General features: G+C 39.1%; 1 protein-coding gene across 2 annotated transcripts in view; it reads right to left on the minus strand.

Annotated features, from left to right (window-relative positions):
* TRIT1 (tRNA isopentenyltransferase 1) overlaps nucleotides 1-16,586 on the minus strand; it is a 39,606-nt gene extending 23,020 nt beyond the window's left edge. For both annotated transcript variants that reach the window (XM_033114093.1, XM_033114092.1), the window contains exon 1: nucleotides 16,412-16,586. In XM_033114093.1, the coding sequence (XP_032969984.1) occupies nucleotides 16,412-16,585 (174 nt within the window). In that variant the 5' untranslated portion in view covers nucleotide 16,586. The remainder of the gene's footprint in view (nucleotides 1-16,411) is intronic.
* Nucleotides 16,587-23,667: the final 7,081 nt, after the last annotated feature.

The following is a 23,667-nucleotide window of genomic DNA, read 5'->3' on the forward strand; positions in this document are numbered from 1 at the left end:
TATTATATTATACCCGGTCTTATATAAGACCCAGTCTTATATTAAAATATTATGTTATTTTAATATAAGACTGGGTCTTACATTAATTTTTGCTCCAAAAGACCATTAGAGCTGATGATTTAAATAGGCCTTATTTTCGGGGAAACACGGTACTGAGCTCTTCCTCCTTCATAAATCACTCTCCTTTGTGGCTTCAATAGCACCAGTCTCTCTAGCTTTTCTTCCCTGTCCTCAAGGAGGCCAGGCTAGTAAGAAACACAGATAGAAATAACTGGCCTTTCCTCAGTTTCCTTTACTGAGGCCAGCCACTGATATATCAGCAATGTCTGTGGTGGGAACAATATTGAAAAATGGCAGTTTTTATGGCATCTACCTGCCGTTTCTATACTACAAACTTTCTCTGACTGACACTCATGGCTTCCATAACTCCCAAGACCCACACGTGCAATCTACTCCTCTCTCATAATGCCAGACCTGGATACGTAACCGCCTAGTGGACATTTCCATCATCAATGCGGGGCATATAATATAGTGAAGTAGTTAACAGTCGGGACTCTGGATTTAAGTCCTGGCTCTACCACTTACTGGTTCTATAACCTTGCACAAGTTATTTAATCTCTCTATGCCTCAGATTTCTTATTTATATAAAGTGAGGATAATTTTTTTTTTAATTTTATTGGGGAATATTGGGGAACAGTGTGTCTCTCCAGGGCCCATCAGCTCCAAGTCATTGTCCTTCAATCTAGTTGTGGAGGGCGCAGCTCAGCTCTAAGTCAGTCACTGTTTTCAATCTTTAGTTGCCGGGGCACAGCCCACCACCCATGCAGGAATTGAACCGGCAACCTTGTTGTTGAGAGCTCGCGCTCTAACCAACTGAGCCATCCGGCCGCCCCTCCAGAAGCTCAGCGGCAGCTTGTTGTCTTCAATCTAGTTGTGGAGGGTGCAGCTCTCTGGCCCATGTGGGAATAGAACCATCAACCCTGTTGTTCAGCGCTCGCGTTCTAACCAACTGAGCCATCCGGCCACCCCCTTAAAGTGAGGATCATCTTATCTAACCTCAAGGGGTGAATTGTGAGAAATAAATAATTAATACATGCGAAGCATATGAAATAGGGCCTGCTCTATCGGAAGCAGTGAATAAATGTTAGCAAGCTAGCATTATCAGCATTTTCATCATCATCATCATCACTCCAAACAGGCACCTGAAACCTGTTATGTCCAACATTGAACTCCTTATCTTCCCAGCCATACTTGAATGAACTACTTAGATAATCAAACCAAACATCTTGAAGTGATTGTAATATCTCTGTCTGTCTCTCTCTCCCTCCCACATTTCCAGTCTGTCCCAACTTCTAACCATACTAGTCCCTAGAATTATCTCAAAGCTCACCACCATTACTACATTTCCCATGCCATTACATCAATTGAAGGCTTCATGATTTCTTAACTAGACTCTTCCATCAGCTTCCTCATGGATCTTCTTCCTACCTTTTGGGTATAACCCCTCCAATATATGTCCACACTGCAGCCCGTGATCTTTCTAAAGTGAAAGTCGGATCTTATCCAGCCCCAAACTCTTTAGCATTACGTGCTAAGGAAAGCCTGCCTTGATTTCCCTCCGCAGTCCTCCCCATCTGTGCTCCCACAGTCCCCTATATTTACCTCTATCACAGAACTTATTGTACATGACTTGAAAAGATTTCTATCTCCCCCACTAGACTACAAGCTCTGAAGGGAGAAATTGTGCATCTTCTCTCTAGCTCCAGCACCTAGCACGGTGCCTAATACTTGGAATATACTTCATAAATACTGGGTGTCTGAGGTACCAATTGCTAGATCGTACACTAAGAATTTCACACCCTATGAAGTTATGTTGCGCCCATTTTACCAATGAGGATAGAAGATGAGACATATTAGGTAACCTGCCCAAAGTCACACAGTTAGTTAGTGGCAGAGGCAAACCTGGAACCCGGTCTTCTGACTTCACAGTCAGTGTTCTTTTTCCACCATGTTGCTGATCTTTGTTCTGTACAAATAAGCTTTGTGACTTTGGGAAGTCAGCTTTCTCTCCTGAAACCTCAAGTTCCTCACATCTAACTAACATCCCTTCTAATTCTAACAGTCCAAGCTTCGCAGAAAAAAGCTTTGGCATAGGAGAGTGAAAGAAAAAAAAAAATTTTTTAAGAATGCTGGCACTCACCAGAAAGTTGATTTTCTTTTATGATGAAAATAAATTGAATTTGAGTTTGATTATTCAACTGAGATGTTGAAGAGTAGGGAAAAGGTCAGTTTCTTGGCTAAGTTTTTCTTTAATAAAAAGATGACTTTTTAAAAAATTTACATGTTACTAGGTTAGAAAGAATGAATTACCTGTGGGAACATCACGGCAGGCAACTACTCCTTTCAGCTTTGTTTGGCAGAAATTTATCTGCAGACATACTGAATAAATCACACAGATATTAAGATGCTTGGTAAGAGGAAGAACCTGTACCTCACCTACTCAGTCAGTCTGGTGAGAGGAGTGGTTTGGAACTCGTAGCTCAGATCATGACTTTTATTCTTCCTATGCCTAGCTCTCTTTAAGGGAAAAGGGACTACAATCGTTAATAGAAGGCCATGCTTCTCAAACGGAACAGTACATGTACAGGATGCATTCTTCCAGAGTATCAATCTTACTAAGTGGTAGAAAGAATTTGAAACATTTTCACATATAAATAAATATAGACAGATTAGGGCAGAGAATGCAAAATTGGCACATACTTTTAAGTTAAAACATGAGAAACTTTATAATGCAGAACCTTTGCGTTGGCTGCTTAGAAGTCCAAAGCATGGATATAAGGAAATTCAGAAATCGTCCATCTAGTCCAATCACTGGAAATTGTATACTTGGAATACTGAGGCTCAGAGAGCTCCCCTACCCCATATAACTGGCTGGTAGTAGAGACAGGACTACAGCCCCGATGCTCTGCCTATATAACACAACCCAAACTGTTTCTGCTGCCTCCTTCCAGTAGAATTTTTATCCCTATTTGACTCTGGTCTACTGGCTTACTTAATTCCTATTAAGGTGAAATAAAGTTCCAGAAATGGAGAAGACAGCTAGCTTAACATACACTGATCCCCTTGAAGGTTCTCAAGAGTAAGTGTTATAGAAAGACAGAAATACAGACACAGACAACGCCATGTGATTAGAATGCGGAGATTGAAACGAAAGGGTTCTTTTGAAAAAATAAAATTAATAAAGGTTCCATTCTGTGGCCATCTTTACAGCCTCGTGATTGCCTAATTTTGATGGTGTCAGGGATATTTTATCTTAGGATACCTGTGATAGAGTATAATAGCCAAGGTGTTCCATTACTTGGAGGTGTACATCTAAGTTAGGGGAAGCAATAGAGTACAATGAAGGCAGGATGCCAGGGTTTAAATTCTGACCCTACTACCCAGCTGTAGCCTTCATTTGACAGATTATTTATCTAATTTTTCTTTGCCTCAAATTTTCTCCTCTACAAAACGGAAGTAATAGTACCATACTCCTCACTGGGTTAGTCTGATGATTAGTTAATATATGTAAAATGTTTAGAATAGTGCCAGGCAAATAGTAAGCACTATATAAGTGCTTGATGTCATCTATATTTAATTGATGTATTTAAATAAGATTTTCCTTGTCTCTTTAAGGTGAGATTCCTGCTTAGGGTTTGAAAGAAGAGAACCACAAAATACCAGAGCTGCAAGGAGCTTCACACACTGTAACAGACAGACACCGTATGGCGCACAAAACCTAAATTATTTACTACCTGGACCTTAACAGAAAGTCTGCGATCCCTGAACTAATCCAATCAGTTTCCCCTCCCTAATATATCCAAAGAAGAACTTAAGCCCAGAGAGGGGCAGTAACTTGTCCAAAGTGACATATATAGTGAGTTAGTGGCAAAGCTGAGACTAAAACCCAGTTTTCCCAGTAAATTAAACTGCCTGCCTACTACCATGTTTCCCCGAAAACAAGACCTAACCGGAAAAGAAGCCCTAGAATGATTTTTCAGACGACATCCCCTGAACATAAGCCCTAATGCGTCTTTTGGAGCAAAAATTAATATAAGACCCAGTCTTATGTTCGGGGAAACACTGCAGGCTAAATGAAGACCTTAGAATAAAGATTGACTATAAATTAGGAGAGAATACTGGCACCTGAAGAGTTAAGCAAACCATCTAATTCTAATCAATATTTACTGAATACTATAAACCTAGGCATCAGTATTTCGAAGGCTCTCCAGGTGATTCCAGTGTGCAGCTAGGAGTGAGAACCCTGTTACAAGTATTGTGCTGTGCAACAACAGGATGTAAACCCCCTACCTCCCCAGAGAAAAGGAAATTCATTGGGTAGCTAACCAAAGATATTCAGATCTAAGTAAGCCAGGACAATGCAGAATCCCATATTTCATCTGCAATTACCTACACGTATGTGTAAGGGACTCTACAGGAAGAAAAAAAGGTGCAGTGAAGACCCGGTAGGTAAATCTTCATTTACACTAGAAATCAACGACATTTTTTATTTACATCTGTAAGTTCCAACAGTTAAATGCGTTATAAACTTCAGACAAGCACTTTTTTGTACTCCTAAAAAGCGTACAAGAGTATACTAATTTATAACCTTTATATGGCAAAAAAAAAAAAGATCATGAAAGTCAAAGGCAAATGACCAAGTGAAAACATATTTCCAATATATGAGACTATACAAAGGGTTAAAACTTGCAATACACAAAAAGCTCTTACAACTCAATCAATACAAAAATGAAAACCATTATATAGAAGTGGACACAAGTATGGACAGGAAATTCAAAACAGAAAAACACAAATGGTCAATGTACCCTTGAAAAGACAATTAACCTAAGAAATGAAATTAGAACAAAATCCATTTCTTGTTTACCAGACTGACATCGATGAAAAAGACAGGTAATACACAAATTGCCAGGGTGAGGGGAAACAGACATACCACTGGTACAAACTTTCTTGAAAGCAGTCTGGCAATATGTATCAAAATATAATGTGTGCAACTCAACAACCAAAGGACAACCAACCAAATTTAAAAATGAGCAAAGGACCTAAATAGGTATTTTCCCAAAGAAAATACACAAATGGCCAACAAATACATGAAAAGACGCCCAATATCATTAGCCATGAGGGAAATTTAAACCCAAACCACAATGAGACACCACTTTCACACACACTAGGAAACTATAAGGTAGGGGAAAAAAAGAAAGAAAGAAAGGAAAAAGAAAAAAAAGGAAAATAACAAGGGTTGGAGAAATTGGTATCCTCGTACATTGTTGGTGGAGATGTAAAATGGCGTAGCCACTGTGTAAACAGAATTTGGCAGTTTCTCGTAAAGTTAAACATAAAATTACCATATGACCCAGCAATTCCACTCCTAGCTGTATGCCCAAAATAACTGAAAACAAATATATGTACACACATGATCACAGCGGCATACTCACAACTGCTCACACGTGCTAATGTCCATTTTCAGATGGACAAATTTTGATCTATGCATACAATGGAATATTATTCAACCACAAAAAGGAATGAAGTACCAATATTGCTACAACTAATGTAAGTGAAGAAGCCAGACACAAAAGGTTGCATATTGTATGATCTCATTTATATGAAACATCCAAAATAGGTAAACTCTATAGAGACAGAAAGCAGACTGGTGGTTGTCACAGGAAAGGGGGAAGTAACTGCTTAATGGGTACGGGGTTTTCTTTTGGGGTGATAGGAATATTTTGGAACTAGATAAAGGTGATGGTTGTACAACATTGTAAATGTACTAAATACTACCGAACTGTTCACTTTAAAATGGTTACTGTTATGTGAATTTCACCTCAATTGAAAACAATAATATATCTTCTAATAAAGCTCTTAGAAAATTAGAAAAAGAAAAAAAAAGTAATATGTACATCCTCTCATCCAGCAATCCCATTCTAGGAATTTACCCTGAAGAGAATCACACAAGTGCAAAAAGATGTGCAATGATGTTTACTTCAGCCTCATTTATTATAGCAAAAAACTGAACCCTCTAAATGTTCTTCAGTAGAAACCTGGTTAAATAAATGATGATACACCTATAAAATGGAATTCTACACAGTAATGTAGAAAGTTGGAGAGCTTACATTATCCAATTTCAAGATTTATTATAAAGCTACGGTAATCAAGACAATGTAATATTAGCAAAAGAATAGACACACAGATCAATGGAACAGAACAGAGACATCAGAAATAGACCCACACAAATACAGTCAATTGGTTTTTGACAAAGGTGCAAAGGCAATTCAATGGAAAAAGGATCGTCTTTCAAAAGAAGTGCTAGTACAACTGGACATCCATACATATCTCACACCTTACACAAAAATTCACTCAAAACAGATCACAGACCTAAATATAAAATGCAATGCAATAAAACTTTTGTAAAAATAAAACTTCTCTTAAAAAAACAGGAGAAAATCTGTATGACTGTGGGTTTGGCAATGAGTTTTTAAAGAAACAATCAATCCACAAAAGAAAAAAGACGTAATACATAAAATAAAATAGACAAGTGAAAATCTGAAACTTTTTCTGTGAAAGACACTGTGAAGAAAATGAAAAAAATAAGCCACAGAATAGGAGAAAACATTTACAAATAACGTATCTGATAAAGGATTTGTACACAGAATATAAAAAGTACTCTTAAAATTCAACAATAAGACAACCCCCCCCAAGATCTGATACACTTCGCCAAAGGTAATACACAGATGGCAAATACGCATATGAAAAAATGCTCAACATCATTAGCCTTTAGGGAAATGTAAGTTAACCACCATGAGATACCAGTACACACCTACTAGAATTGCTAAAATTGAAAAAAAAAAAAAAAGTACCAAATGCTGGAGAGATTACAGAGGAAATTTTCATTCACTGCTGGTAGGAATGCAAAATGGTACAGCCATTTTTGAAAATAATTTAGTAGTTTCCTATAGAGTTGAACCAATCCTGTAAAGTTAAACAATACTGTACATGAATGTTTATAATAGCTTTCTTTATAATTGCTAAAAACTGTAAAGCCAGATGTCCTTTCATAGATGAATGAATATGCCATGGTACATCATACAACAGAATAACACTCAGCAATAAAGAGTAATGAACTAATAAAACTCAAAAAAATTTTAAATGTATTTTGCTAAGTGAAAAAAATCAGACCCCAAAGGCTGCATATTATATGACTTCCATGTATATGACATTATGGAAAAGGCAAAACTATAGGGATGGAAAACAGATCAGTGGTTGCCAAAAGTTTGAGAAAGGTACAGAAGCTGACTACAAAGAGGTCACAAAAGGCAACTGTTACAGTGATGGAACTGTTTGGTATGGTACCGTGATGGTGGATACCTAACTCTGCATTTGGCAAAACCCACAGAACTGTACATAACAAAAAATGCACCTTACTGTGTGCATTTTTGTTTTAATAACCAGAATGGCTGGAGAGCCCAGGATAGAATACACACTGTAACAAGTGAATCTAACTGTATTACAAGTGTATGATATAAACTCACTTGAAAGGGATGAGGGCAAAAAGGGAGCTGACCTAAGTACTGTATTTTGCCAGATATAATGCACACCCACGTTTTCTGCCCAAACATTCAGGGGAAAAATCTTTCATTTTCATTTTTTAATTCAAATTTTTATTTGTTTACATTTAGGTACTTGTTTTTTGTATTATAAAGGAATTTTAATATTTTTCAACATATTATGGTACAAGAAATTTTATGTACTGGTAACAAATTTACAATATTTACACATCATAGAAGGTCAAGACATCTTCGTTCCAAGTTTGTCATAAGTTCAACAAAACCGATTATCAGGTTCCAGGGTATTATTTTGCATACAGATATCGTTATTGATCTCTAGAGTTACACTTTTAACTCATAAGCATAAATAAAAGAATTAAAAACATTTATATAGATACGGAATTAGTACTGCCCATGTATAATGAGCATCCCCATTTTTCCCCTCACAAATTTGGGTAATAAAGTGCGCATTATACACAGCAAAATAAGGTAACTTTGCAAAAAAAAAATGTTATGACTGGATACTATAAAGTTAAAATGAACAAAAAGAACTGTAAGTTGGTAAATTTCTTTCTCACAGAAGTAACTACTAAAACTACAAAAAATATATATATAAGTAACAATTCAGTAAATATATTGTAGATGATGAGAGCCAGATTTCTTACATTCAGAGAAAGAAGTCACAAATAAGCAAGGGAGGAAGACTAGAATGAATCCTGTGGTGCCAGAGTACAGTCAGAGATACCAGTATAAACTCATGTTTATTTTAACATAGACACAGATACAGAAATACAGCTATTTGTGTACACACCGATTAGTCTACACACGTTTCCTAGCTCTTTCCACTGGAGGGACTAGAAGCAATGATATCCCAGTACCAACAAGCATACCTTGCACCCAGATCTTGGTTTCTAAATACCATTCACCAATAAAAGGAACCAGGGATCCTTGAAGAAATGGCTGATTCTACGGCAGGGACAGGACAAATTAAGCTGGGAGTACCTTGTAGTGCCAGAAAGTAAGAAGTGCTAAACAAACAAGCAAATAGAGGGCATGACAAAGAACACAAAAGAGTCAACGCGAAAGAGCACCCAATAACGAAAGTTGGAATAATTTGAGCAACAAAATAAATAACTTAGTATTGTAAATGGGGGAGAAAAGACAAATCTTTGCCAAAGATTTCAATTAATAAAAGTAGAAGGAATGATGGAAATTATCACAGTAACTGCAGCACAAAAAAGCCATTCATTGATAAATGCTCTCAAAGTATCTCCTCTAAAATATTTATTAATTACTATGGTGCTTTCTACACATGTCCACAAATTCTTTGATATTCCTCCCTCCAAGAGGTCGAGCTTAACTCCCCTCCCCTTCAATGTGGATTGGACTTACCGTGTTTCCCCCAAAATAAGACCGACCCCAAAAATAAGCCCCAGTTAAGATCACCAACCAGACAGACGCATTTAGTACATTATGACGATGTTCCAGAAAACGACTTGACTGTATTTGAATAAAAGTAGATTGTTGTACATGAAAAAACAAAACATCCCCTGAAAATATACCCTAATGCATCTTTTGGAGCAAAAATTAATATAAGACCTGGTCTTATTTTTGGGGAAACACGGTAGCAACTCATTTCTGAAAAATAGAGCATAGAAAGGGGAAAAAAATCTGACTTTACAGGAGAGGAATCTGGCAGACACAACCTAAACCAAATGATCAAGGTTAACATCACCAGAAATAAGTCGTGTTGATATCGTGATACCATGATGATATCATACCCCCATATAATGAAATGAAAAGGGTACTTCACCTCCGTGGAATGCTTTCCCAAAACCCATAATGCCAATCTAATCATAAGAAACCCAAATTGAGAAGCAGTCTACAAAACAGGTGACCAGTTTCCTTTAAAAAGTATCAAAATCATGAAAGACAAGGAAAGACTGAAAACTGTCACAGATTGGAGACTAAGGAAACATGGTGACTAAAAGCAGTATGGTATCTATATCCTAAACAGAAAAGGGATATTAGTAGAAAAACTACTGAAATCCAAATAAAGTCTACAGTTAACAGTATTATACCTATGTTAATGTGTTAGTTTTGATAAATGTACTATGATGATGTAAGATGTTCATTTCAGAAGGTGGGTGAAATGTATACAAGAACTCTCTGGACTCTGAAACTCTTGGATAAATCTACAATTGCTTCAAAATTTAAGGATGATAATAATATAGAACAGGATTTCTCAACCTCAGTACTATATACTGATGTATTGGGCCAGATAATTCTTTGTCGTGAGGGTCTGTTTTATGCGTAGTATGACGTTTAGCAGCATTACTGGTTTCTACCCATTCGATGCAGAAACCCACCACCCCACTTGTTATAACCAAAAATGTTTCCAGAGATTGCCCAGTGTCCCCTGGGAGCCAAAATTACCCCAGATTGAGCCACTGATGTGGAGTTATATACATTAACACATAAAGATATCCATAGCATACTGTTAAGAGGGGGAAAAAGCAGGACACAGAACAGCATGAAATGTACGCATCAACTTATGTAAAAACATACACATGGATGAAACTTGAGGACATTATGCTAAGTGAAATAAGCCAGTCACACAAAAAAACACAAGTACTGTAACATTCCACTTATATGAAATACTTAAGAATAATCAAAATCATAGACATAGAAAGTTGAATGGTGGTTGCCAAGGGCTGGAAGAAAGGAGAAATGGGGAGTTACTGTTTAATGAGCACAGAGTTTCAGTTTTATAACATAAAAAGAGTTATGAAGATGGTAGTGGTAACAGTTATACATTATGAATGTGTTTAATGCCACTGACCTGTACACTTAAAAATAGTTAAGATGGTAAATTTTATGTGTAGTTTACCACAATAAAAAAATTGGGGGGAAAAACTACATGTACACATATGCATAAATACATAGACAGATGTCTGGAAGGATGTACACCAAATTTTAAAATGGTTATCTCTGGATGCAAAGACTGTGATGACATTTCCTTTGTACTTTTCTGTGTTATCTGGATTATTTTCAGTGTGTGTCCTTTTTTCAATAAGCATGTGTCCTTTTTTCCAAACACAAAAAGGCTTTTGTTCTCCAACATTTCTTCTCACAATGCTTCCATTTCATTAACCAAAATCCTCCTAGTTCTGTCTCCAAATGTCAAAATGGTTACCTCTTCTCCCCAGCCACAGCACAACTCCAGGCTTTTTCACTCAGGCTGACCTGAATGAACAGAATCGTAAACTGTGTATCTCTTCCTAACCCAACCTCCCCCCAGCCATCTAAGTTACCTTATGAAAAAGATTTACTATTACTTCCCTGTTTAAAACCCCAAACTTCATGGCATGCTTTTCAAGGGCTTCTAAAATGTGTTCCCAGAGTCCACAGTTTTAATTTCACCTCCTACTGCTGTCCCTCAAGTTTCCTAGATGCCAGATAGTTAGTGGTCATTCCTTGAAAACATCCTGCGCACTCTTTCATTCTTCTACTTTGCTCATGCTGTTCTTTCTGTCAAGAATATTCTTCTTCCTTCTTTGCCTAATGAAATGTATACAGTGGAATACAGGCAACAAATGGATGGAGAATGAATGGAGAAATAGGGGGAAAAAACATAAGACTAGCATGGAGATGAGGGTTGAAGAAAGTAATTCTTGGTAGGGGTGAGATACTAATAGTACCTACCTCATATGGTTGTGATGAGGATATTAAATGAGATAATATTAAGTTAGTGGAAAAGTAATTGCGGTTTTTTGCAATTATTTTTAACCTTTTAAACCGCAATTACTTTTGCACCAACCTAATGTATGTCAAACTTTTAGAACAGTGTTTGGCATATATACTATGTTTCCCCGAAAATAAGACCTAGCCGGACAATCACCTCTAATGCGTCTTTTGGAGCAAAAATTAATATAAGACCTGGTCTTATATAATATAAGACTGGGTGTAATATAATATAATATAATACCGGGTCTTATATTAATTTTCGCTCCAAAAGACGCATTAGAGCTGATTGTCCGGCTAGGTCTCATTTTCGGGGAAACAGGGTATTATTATTATTTCAATATTATGATTATTATTATTATCTATGGTACAGTGCTAAGAACTTGAACAATGAGAAGGGAGCAGTGGTGAGGCTCCAGTGCAGAAGCAGGGCTCCAAAGGTAAGCAAAGAGACAAAAAGGACCCTGGTCTGATTCAAATTTATTTAACCAACTACATACAAAACCAAAATCAATTCGCCTAAGCCATACTAGAGTCCATACACACATAGATGAATTCCTACACACCCCAAATAACTTTTACCCCTCAAACATATATTCCTTTTTAAAATGGAGCCCCAGACTCTAAAGCATCAGCGCACCACCTGATGCTCACAAATCTGAATCTCCAAGTCCGAGTTTTGCTCTCCTACAATTTCCCGTTTGGCCAGGAGTCACTTCTCTTTCTTTACATAGTAACATAGGAAGTTTGACTCTAAAGTTCTTCCCATAGCTGCAAAAAAAGTGTATATGTACAACTCACTTTAAGTATTAAAGCTTAATACTGTAGCCAAAGGAAAACTAAATTCACTTACATTGAAGGGACCTTAGAAACTCATATTTTTCAGATGAGTCAAAAATTTTGAGATTTCCTTCTTGGCCTCTTGTCAGGCTCAGTCCTTTTAAAAGATTGTCTCCGCCAATAACTTCCAAGTAGCCCCCATCTGTCCTGGTTAACAGGTTTTCGCGACTTCTTTCATGTCCTAGAGGAAACCACTATCCCATCTCCCCTTTCATATCCCTCCCTCCTGCATCCCAGATCTCCTTGAACACTATTAGACAGTGTTCTAATACTGTCTTTGCTAAAAACAAAAACAAAAAAAAACCACTGCTCCTAAATTATGTGCCAAAGCAGACAAAAAGAATGCAGAACTCCACATCTATTAAATGACACATAGCCTGCTTACTAGTCAGACTGCCAAAAATCATTTGCTTCTCCTCTTGTAGGTTTAGACAAACACAAAGGGAACTGTGCTCCTATGCATGACCACTGCTTCTCCACAGGACTGGAAGAGCTAAGGCAGTAGAGATACTTCCTCTCTACAAACCCAAATAGAACACTTTGTGTATTTTCTCTTGGCGTATAGTTGGTAGCCTGTATTTCCAGGCAGTCATTGTACATCTTTTGGCAAGTGCCTTCAAATTTCTCAGTACAATGTTTCATCCAGTCACTGAAGGCAATGCATTGTACCTTGAATTTACATGCCAAGAAAAAGACTCAGACTGAAAAGAAGACCTTCAGTATCATCTTCCTGCAATATATGAGACACTGCACATGAGTCAGAAGTCCCCGATCCAATTCCCAGGTGTGCAAGTGTCTTGCAGTGTGATCCCCAGCCTGCTCTGTAATCTTTCTATACCTCAGTTTTTCCATCCTGGAAAACAGGGATTGTATTACCTGCCCCTCCTTGAATTTAGACTCTTGCTACTGACTGAAAATACTTATGTTTCTAAAATTTGTGACCCTGAGGTTTGGAAAACTCAGAAAATAAAGCATAAATGTTGTTTCTCCCTTTTCTCAGAACTGCCATGGAGAATCCACAGAAGACCCCAGCAGGGGTCCCTAAACAAGTAATCCCTCAGAGTTCTGACTTCCCACTCAACAACTCTCATATATAAGAACGGGAAACAAGGACAGACAGAACCTTCAGCTGCTACATGGCCACAGACACAAGTCGTTATCGATCAGGCTCCATGACAATATTGTCACCCTAGACATACCCTTAACACTCCATTGTGGTTTTACCTTAATACTTAAAGTACGCATTCAGCATTTACCCAAAACCAGCACTTTCCCTGGATGGGAACTCCCCTGGTAGGGGTTGAAATGACCCTACAGTTAAGGTAGGACAAAGGGATGGCACACCACCCATGAGGTGCAACACAATTTAAAATTTCAGGCAGTATTTTACGGTCCTTTTTGCGTTACTAGTACACTTCTGAAATCCAAAATTCTGGACAGCATTCCAAAAGGTATTATTAAAATGCAAATATTGGTTTTTAAAAAGATTGACTTGGAAACTTGAAAAGATTTCTAACCATCACGTTCCATTTCGTCATCCTTTGGTCTGTATGGCTGTTACAAGAAAGAAGTGTACTGCTCTGTCTAGGCTCTCCACAAGGCCAGATTTCCCCCTTTGTTCCAGTAACCATTCTCTGTCTTTGCTATCATTAAATTATTGACGTTAAATGATCCCTTAGTTGCAGCACGTTTTATCTCCCTAAGCGATGCATCATGTGGCCACCACCCCGCTCAACACTCCACTTGGCAGACATCACTATGAATTCACACTATGATTCACAGTATGAACCCTAAAATACATTTTATATCCTGATCAAAATACAGCACGCTCTTGTGAAAGAAAAGTGGCATACAAATTAAGAAATACTCTCTAATGATTGAATCCCATAGCTCCTGCCTCACGTACAGGCATGGCTTTGTGTAGATAAGGCGCTGGGCATGAAAAGTAGAGACCGATGTTTTAACTTCATGTCTGCTACTTACTATAAGGCCTCGAGCCTGTTTACTTATCTGTGAAATAATAACATCTACCTTATGAGATTATTGTGAGGATAAAAAAATGTAAGCATTTTATAAACAGTGCTATACTCATTTAAGTTATTATTATTGTTATTCTGCCTGTAGATTTATTCGAAATTAAAAGTGTTCTTTCAAGGGACCTGGTGATTCAACACTGAGAATGCCATTTTGTTCACATGCTTACCAAAAAATTTCTGAGTCAACCTCAGCTCACTGAAAAGCATCCTCTCCTTCCATTGGCTAAAAAAACAAGCAAAGCAGCATTACCCTAACAAGGGCATGGTAAGCAGAGGTAGATATGAAGAATTGCGTACATTCACAGTGAATGGGGCAGAGATACTTTATTTCATTATTTGGACTGAAAAGTAATATCTAAGGTCAAAGTTTTCCCATGGGGACCAAAAGGAAATGTTATGAATGCCCAAGATATAATCAAAATTAAATACAACCTATAGCCAATTCAGAAAGCTCAATAATCTTCAAAGTGTTTTCATACATTAATTAATCCTCACGGCCTCCCCCAGATGAAACAAATTTAATTCTCATATTCTAATTACTTATAACCACAGGAAAAAAATCTGAGTGGATCAAGATACACCAGTTTTATAAAGTGGGTCCTATCTATCCATCCAAACTTCACCTATCTTTCAAGTCCCTTTTCAGAGAGCTTTCCATGACTATGCCAGCCTTTACTGATTTCTCCCTTCTCAGAAATTCTATCATAAAATCTAACACTTTTGTCTCTCTTCTCCCCACCCCATCCACTTTGCAAAGCATCATTAACAGCACAGTTCAAACACTTATTAACTGTTTTGTTTCATGTTTAGCAGGACTAAATTTTCCTGAGGACAGGAATTATGGTTTTGTCTCTTCAAAAGGGCCTTTCAGAAAAATAGCACCCATCATATTTTTACCACTTACTATGTGCCGTGTATTGTTAAGTGTTTTACATACTTTATCTCGTTTAATCATCACAACGTTGTTATTGATATTATTCTTCTTATTTTACAGAAAAAGAAATAAGGGTATGAAGAAGTCAGGCTGAAGTCGCGTATCTTAGAAACGACAGGGCTGGGATTTCATATAAAGTCTGTCTCTCCAAGTTGGCACAAAGTAGAGGTTGCAAACAAATATTTGCTGAACTACCCTAATCATTTCATGTGTGTTGATGCTCGTGTCACCCTAAATGAACTATTGAGGGTAGAAACTTTGCCCAGAGATTTATGAGGTAAAGGGGGGAGGACTGCCCCTCTTTGCCGAGTACCCATCAGATGCTAGCGGGCTTCAGCGCCAGGCATCTCATTTACTCGGTGAAAAACCAATTGTAAATTCTCTTCAACAAATAGCACTTGTAACTCCTCTATCAGAGATTTGCCCAAAATGTCACCCACTCCAAATCGGAGCACAAATGCCCCCAAGTGCATGTGTACTACACTCCTTCTGGGCCTCCCTCTGACTCAAGGAAGAGGACAAAGCCTCCAGATTCCCATCAGCCAGTGGGTTAAAAATCTCAGCTTCAACAACCATTTACCAAGTTCCTGGCCTTCTTCAGTACAGGCCACGCTTCTCTTCATTCTAACACTCCTGATCTCGCTTGTTAATCACTTCACTTATTAATCACCACAGCCACATGAGGTAGGTAACATTTTCTCCACTTTACAGATAAAAAAGTCCAAAATAACGACACAGTTAAGGTCACGTGGCCGATGGCAGATTGCTGACTAGAATTCAAATCTCCTGACTATCCACCCTGTTCCATTCCCTCAGCAGCAACTCTTAGGCAGTAATCAATTTATCTTGCTGCCGCTGAACAGTCGAAACAGCAAAAGCTCTGTAATAATTTTCATTCAAAAGGTATTTACTGGACGTCTATATGTCAATTTTGTTCCTCCGCTTACTCGCTATGTGACATGGAGAAAGTCTGTTTCACCTCCCTAGGTGAATTCCCTCATAAGTGGAGATATTATAATAATAGTACCTAACAAACAGTAATGACCTAAGAAATAAATGAGGTGATGAAAGTGAAACTCCTGGCACTATGTCTGACATATGGTGGGCTCTTAATAATCACGGTTTCCTTTCACCAACCCCCCTCCGCCCCATAAACCTCGGGGTTCACCCACTAACTACCTGCATGTCACAAGGAATCCACTCTGGCCAGAGACCCGCCTCCGGGTTTCACAGGCCGGGGACCAGCCGCACTGTCATACCTGCATGGAGTCAGCGCTGACGATCTCGCCACCGAGTTGCTGGCCTAGCTGCAGCGCCAGGGTGGATTTGCCGGTGCCCGTGGCCCCGAGAATCACTACAAGAGGCAGTGTCCGTTGCAGGCCCTGCAGCCCAGGGCCCACAGATATCGTTCGCGCAGCCGCCACCGCAGCCATCTTGAACATATCTGCGCTTGCGCGGGAGCAGCTGTCCCCATGACAACCGTCAGTGCGCCTGCGCAGACCTAGGGTTCAGTAGGGAGCTACGGGACCAAGGTCCCCAAGCTTGAGAGGCTCCCCACGTAACTGCCATCAACTAGCTAGTGTCAGAGCTTCGACTACCAACTCTTTTACGTGGGGGATGTCAGTCCTATCTAAAATAAATCTATCCCAATTATTCTTTCTTTCATGTCACCCAGTTCTTTTTCTTCATAGCACTGATTACAATATAAAATTATAAATCGACCTCTTGTTTATTGTCTGACTTCCACTCCAGGCTGTGAGTTCCATAAAAGCAAGGAACAGACTCTGCCTAGGTCATTGCTGTATCTCCAGTACCTAGCATAGTACCTGATACTGAATAGGCACTCAATAATTGTTAAATGGAGAGAAGAATGGCTTACCTAACATCTAGTGCTAGAGCCAGTGAGCTCAGAGTGGTGGCGTTCTCCAGGATCAGATCTGACCAGTTATCAGGCAAGAGTGGCTGCTCTACTGTTTTCATCCCACAATGCAAACTCAGACACAATCAGAAGGCAGGATAAAACTTTCCATCTCTTTGGCTAAAGGATGCAAGAGATAGGGTGAGAACAGAGAAAAACAAACAAGTAAACAACCTAGAAAATATGTAGAGGAAAAAATAAAGAAGGCAGAAAGGATAAAGTAGTAGCAACCCTCAGATTAAAAGTGGAGGTAGGAAAATTAGGACCAGAGAGAACCAAAATCTAGGATATTCCACAACCTTTAAGAAAGGGCTTTGGAATCAGATGGACTGGGTTCAAATCCCAGCTCTATTACATCAGTGTGTGACTTCACACAATTAACTTTACCACTTAGCCTCAATTTTCTTATCGTTAAATACCTTTCAGGATTACCATAAGGAGAAAATGAAATAATGTCTGAAAAGTGCCTGCTATAATGCCCTGGCACAGAATAACTACCATTTGTTGAACACTTTGTATTATGATGATAGTAACACCCCATCTGCCTCACTAAAGAGTCAACAGCAGCCTAAGGGCAGAGAAATTTTCAATAATGTGTAAAAGTGCCTACATAAATAGCTATTGTACTAACCTCTTGTTAGCCAATTTAAGAGTTAATTGCTTTCTCCCTGAGATTACTTGGCTCTGCTTAGCTCTCAGATCACATCACTAGGATTGAAGTTTAGAGCTACTACAGGCCTGCCTGGAATAACTGCCAATACATTTCTCAATCACTTAGATCACCACTGGCATAATGGCCACTCTTGTAGCCACATGTATTATTTGGAGAACACCAGATCCCAGGGTCCCCTGTACCTCCTTTTCTCAATCCAATCTGCTTTGATCAAAAGACTTGTTCTCTCCACTTTGTGGTACCTGCCTGGGGCTGGTTTTAAAACCGAGATGTGTGGCCACATATTGGCAGACACTCTCACATGATGGTTGTTAACTATAGAGCCTTTGCCTGGAGACTTTCAGAGGGTACAGTTACCATGACAACCAACAGAAAGATGGCAAGCTGGAGAAATGATGCAAATAAAGCAAAGGAGAGGCTAATTTCATGATGACAATCTGACCATGACGGAGTATGTTCACTCACAGATGGGAAAACACTGTCCAAGTCATGACCAGGTGACTGTTACTAGAGAGAGGGAAAAAAGGAGGGGTGGAATTTACCACTGAGAGACCAGAAGAGGGAGAGGCTGGTTTCCAAGGCAACTGGGGAGAAAGGAATGAAAAAATGGGGCTTCACCACAGCAGCAGAAAATTGCTTCTAGCCAAGCAACACAGGACTGTTGCTATAGAAACAAAGAGAACAGGGATCCTGTAGACCATGGGGAGAATTATCACTAAAATGCTGAGCAGGAAAGACTTCTAAATCAGAATGGAGCCCATGGTCCAAAACAAATGAGAAGTGAGAAAAACATTGTACCATTTCTATTCATTGTAATTCTACCAGTCCTGCTAAAAGAGAATGGGAACATATTTTTTAATACCTTTACACTATTTTATTTGTACCTCTGTTTGTCTCTCATAATTCTCTGAATTCTGAATTATACTAAGAACAGTTCCTGCAAGATCATCTGTAACTTGAAATCCTAATTGGAGAGATTACGTTCAAAGGAAAATTGGGAAATTTAAGTCTATGACCAAGAGTTAATAAGTATTTCTAAAAAAACAACAAAAAGCCTTCCAATGGGAAGCTTTGCAGGGTACTAAGAAGACAAAAGGCAACAAAAGGGAGTCAGGAAAGCTATTTGTAGTCGTGCCTAGGTATGAGTCCTGACCCCCTCTACCCCTTTTATGAGACCAGATGTGATGTAACTCAGTCTATTCTGAAACGTAGCACAAAAGGAAGGGGAGTCTCTCACTTAAGATGGATGTGTATATCTAGAGGTGGAGATACAGAAGCCCATCTCCAACAGACTCCACTGCTTACAGATTATTTGCGGTAAAGGAATTCTAGTTTAAAAGGCAAAAATGTTGGGATAGGTTTAGTCTGGAAGAGCAGATCTAAAATGTACAAATGAGGTAGTAGGGATACTCAAATTATGTGGGGGGCAATAATGTCTTGCCTGCCCTTCTGAAAGTCCACAGCCAGTCACCTCGTTGTTACCCACAGTATGTGTGTGTGTTATACCCTAGGGGCAGATGTATAGTCTTGCTGGGCCCCTCTGCACCTACTTCACTTTCTTCAGGAAATTGAGAGCAGTACATAGGGTGTGATGTACATGGGAACATGGCAGAAAAGGAGAAACAAAGAGGTGCAAAAAGGTAGAAGGGAAATCTGGGTGATAACCCATTAGTGTTGATTCGATTATTTTCTATCCTCTGTATATTTTAAATAACTTACTTTAAAATTTTTTAGAAAATGAAAGGAGCATAAGAGGAAGGCTAAAGGTAAAACCATGGAAGAGCTATTCAAAGGGAAGCATCCAGAGAGTTAAAACATTCGACATGGAATTCTAGAGGATGCTGTGACACTCTGGACAGAAGGAAGAACGTGTCGTGGGAGTCCTGGAGCATCTGTTTCCAAGGTGAGAGAAAAAAGTAGGGTCAATGACAAACACTAGCTTTTTGGTACAACCCAACGTGCCTTTGCAGCCTAACTCCATACTAATTAGGTATCCCAAATAAAAAGTATTTCCTGTGGGGTATTTCATGATGAACTTGGTACCTGTATTCGTTTCCTAGGGCTGCCATAACAAATTACCACAGACTAGGCAGCTTAAAACAACAGAACTGCATTTTCTTATAGTTCTGGAGACCACAAGTCCAAAATGAAGCTGTTGGCAGGGCCATGCTCCCATGCTTGTGTCTAGGGAAAAATCCTTTCTTGCCTCTTACAGTTTCTGGTGGTTGCTGGCAATCTTTGCCTTTATTTGGTTTGTGGCATCATGACTCCAGTCCTGCCTCTATCTTCACATGGCCATCTTCTTTGTGTGTTTGTCTCTGTCCAAATTTCTCTCTCTTTAGGACACCAGTCATTGCATTAGGACTCAGTCTAAAATGATCTCATTTTAACTCAATTACATCTACAAAGACCCTATTTTCAAATAAGGTCACATTCACAGGTTCTGTATAAAACTGAATTTGGTTATACAACTCAATACAGTGCCTGTGAGTCATCACAACACCTTCCATTGGTTTGGTGAATTGCTGCTTCCATTACTGTTTCCATTGATGACTGGCCAATTCAAATTTGGGAGCATCAGAATTGCTCAAAATAAGCGAGAGAAAGAAGAGAGTAGAGGTCACCATGTTGTAGGGTTTATGGTACACCTAAAGTTAAGTTATAGGGTTTGCTTCAGAACATACCAGGTTATGCTCAAAGGGAGCTCACTTCGGACCTTCTCAGCTATCTCAGAAAGCCTACACACCCACAGGGGACCCCTGAAGGCTGCAAAATCAGAGTGGGGTGGGTGCAAAAGGGGAAAAGATGCAGCAGAGTCTTCAGAGATTCTTGCCAGCTCTAAGCTTTCTTCTGTACTCCTCTGGCCCCTTCTCTTTCTCATGGCTTGGCATTTTAGGCCTTCATCATTTTATATCCTCATGAGTTTCAAACCTTTATCTTCATTTCAAACCCCTTTCTAAAGCTTCAGTGTCACATGTCCAACTTCCTCTGTTTTGGGTGACCCCCTCACTTCAATATCTGTCCCAAGCCACAATCAGTTTCTTTCCCTGACTTCCCTATTTCAAGGAATCACATGTTTGCTTTTGAAAGGATCCTCTTAGAAATCTAGTGTAACCACTCTTGTTTTATAAAAATGAGACTACTCAGCCAGCGCAAGACCAGATTTCTCCCCTTTCCTTAGGTGCCACACAACGTTCCCAATCCCCTTTTCCCCAAAAGTCTTCCCTTAGCCTAGAGCACCTTCTCCTCACTTAGCCAGATACTAGTGGTGCTTCTAGTTCCAGTTAAAGTCATAACATCCCCAACAAGAACTCTCTTGATGACTCCAAACAAAGTGCTCTCTTCCCCTTCTGAGGCTTGTAGCCCTTGTCTGAGACACATGCTGCCTTATTTTGTAATCACGTTTGCGTGCTCATAAACTTCTGTAAGGAACTATAGCTTCAGATATCATTGCTCTTATCTATGTGAGAGGTACTATTCTAGGCACTTTACATATAATAATTTATTTACTCTTCACAACAGTCCTATGAGGTAGGTATTAATGTTATATATTCATTTTAGAGAAGAAGGAAACCCATTCGGGGAGGTGAATGATTTGCCCAGCAACTCATAGGCAGAAACCCCAAGTCCCTGTTCTTAACCATTATACTATGCCACCTGTGTCACCTTCTGAGACTATTTTTATATCTCCACAGGACTTGGCTCCAACCCCTTACTCCAATGTTTCTCTACGTGTGACTCCAGGATTTCACCTCTCTGCTTGCTTGTTGTCAATGTAGATTTCTGGCCCTGACCTACCGTATCAGGGTCTTAGACGTGGGTAGATTCTTAAGACACGCTCTGGTTTGAGAATCATTGCTTGAACAAAATAAGCATTAGCAGGTTTAATGACTAAATGGAGTCTGTTGAGTCCAGCTCAGTTTGAAGACACTGCACTGCCAGGTTAGAACAAATGGACGGTGCATATGTGCAGTCGCATCACAGACTCGCAGCTCCTGCTGCCATGGGTCAGGGGGTGCCGTGGACGAGTCAGAGACTCAGGTCTGTGCCCTCCTTCCCTCCTCTGCCTATCTCAGTCTCCTCAAACCCTGGTTGCTCCTTCCCTGATAATGTACTGCCTCTTGAGGCATCAATATATATACTCCAGATTACTTCAAGTACTCCTTCTAAGAAGCTTTCTTATTTTACCAATCCCTTCTGTCTATCACCTTTCAATACGATGCATCTGTATTCTAGGTGTGGCTTATTAAATGGTTTAAATAACACTAATCATTTGGGGAGAAAATACCTACAAATGATATATCTGATAAGGGATTAATATCCAGAATATATAGAGAACTCCTAAAACTAAAAAAAGAAAAAAATCCAATTTGAAAATGGGCAAAGTACTTGAATAGACATTTCTCCAGAGAAGAAATACAAATGGCCAATAAGTACATGAAAAGATACTCAATATCACTAATCATTAGGGAGATGCAAATCAACACTGCAATGAGATACCACCTCACATCCATTAGGGTGGCTACTATAAAAATGAAAACAACAAGTGTTGGAGAGGGTGTGGAGAAATTGGAACCCTGCACACTGTTTATTGGAATGTAAGATGGTAGAGCCACTGTGAGAAACCTTAGGGAGTTTCTTCAAAATTTTCAAAATAGAATTACTATATGATTCAGCAATTCCACTACTGGGTATATACCCAAAATAATTGAAAGCAACATTTTGAAGAGGTATTTGTACACCCATGTCTACACATGGGTTATTCACAATAACTAAGATGTAGAAGCCACTCAAATGTCCATTGACATATGTAGAGGTAAGCAAAATGTGGTGTAGACATATAATGGAATATTATTCTGCCTTAATAGAAATTCTGACACTTGCTGCAACATGGATGAACTGGAGGATATTGTGCTAAGTAAAATAATCCAGTCATAAAAAGATAGTGTATGATTCCACTTATATGAGATAGTCAAAAATCATAGAGAAAATAGAATGGTGGTTTGCCAGGAGCTGGGCAGAGGGGGGAATGGGGAGTTATTGTTTAAAGGGGGTAGAGTTTTACTTTACAAGATGAAAAGAGTTATGCAGATGGATGGTGATGATGGTTCCTTAACATTGTGAACGTATTTAATATCACTGAACAGAATACTTAAAAATGGTTAAGATGGTAAATTTAAGTTATGTGTATTTTACTTCAATAAAAATAATTGGGGAAAAAACTAATAGCTAACGCTCACAGAATGCTTACCATGCAGCAGGCTCTGTTCTAAACACTCCACACGAGATAATTCATTTAAAAGAAATATATATATATATATATATATATATATATATCACTAATCATTTACTGAGACTTACTATTACTCACAACAACCCAGTGAAGCAGGTGCTATTATTTACATCAGTTTTACAGATACTGGGGCCAGGAGAGGTTAATAATTTGCTCAAGGTCATGCAAGCTGAAAAATATAGAGCCAGATTTAGAACTGAGATCTGTTGGGTGTGAGAGACCACTTAAACCATACCACTTCCTACAAGTTGAAAGGTGATCGGGGTTGGCCCGGTGGCTCAGGCGGTTGGAGCTCCCTGCTCCTAACGCCGAAGGCTGCCGGTTCGATTCCCACATGGGCCACTGGGCTCTCAACCACAAGGTTGCCAGTTTGACTCCTCAACTCCTGCAAGGGATGGTGGGCTCCGCCCCCTGCAACTAACAACAGCAACTGGACCAGGAGCTGAACTGCGCCCCCCACAACTACAATTGAAAGGACAACTTGACTTGAAGTACACACTGTTCCCCAATAAAGTCCTGTTGCCCTTCCCCAATTAAAAAAAAAGAAAGAAAGAAAGGTGATCCATCACTTCCTGGACACCTACTGGACCCCTGGTACTAAGTCTCATTGTTTAATAACTCACCTGATTAG

Source organism: Rhinolophus ferrumequinum, chromosome 9, assembly GCF_004115265.2.
Source record: "Rhinolophus ferrumequinum isolate MPI-CBG mRhiFer1 chromosome 9, mRhiFer1_v1.p, whole genome shotgun sequence".
NCBI lineage: Eukaryota > Metazoa > Chordata > Mammalia > Chiroptera > Rhinolophidae > Rhinolophus > Rhinolophus ferrumequinum.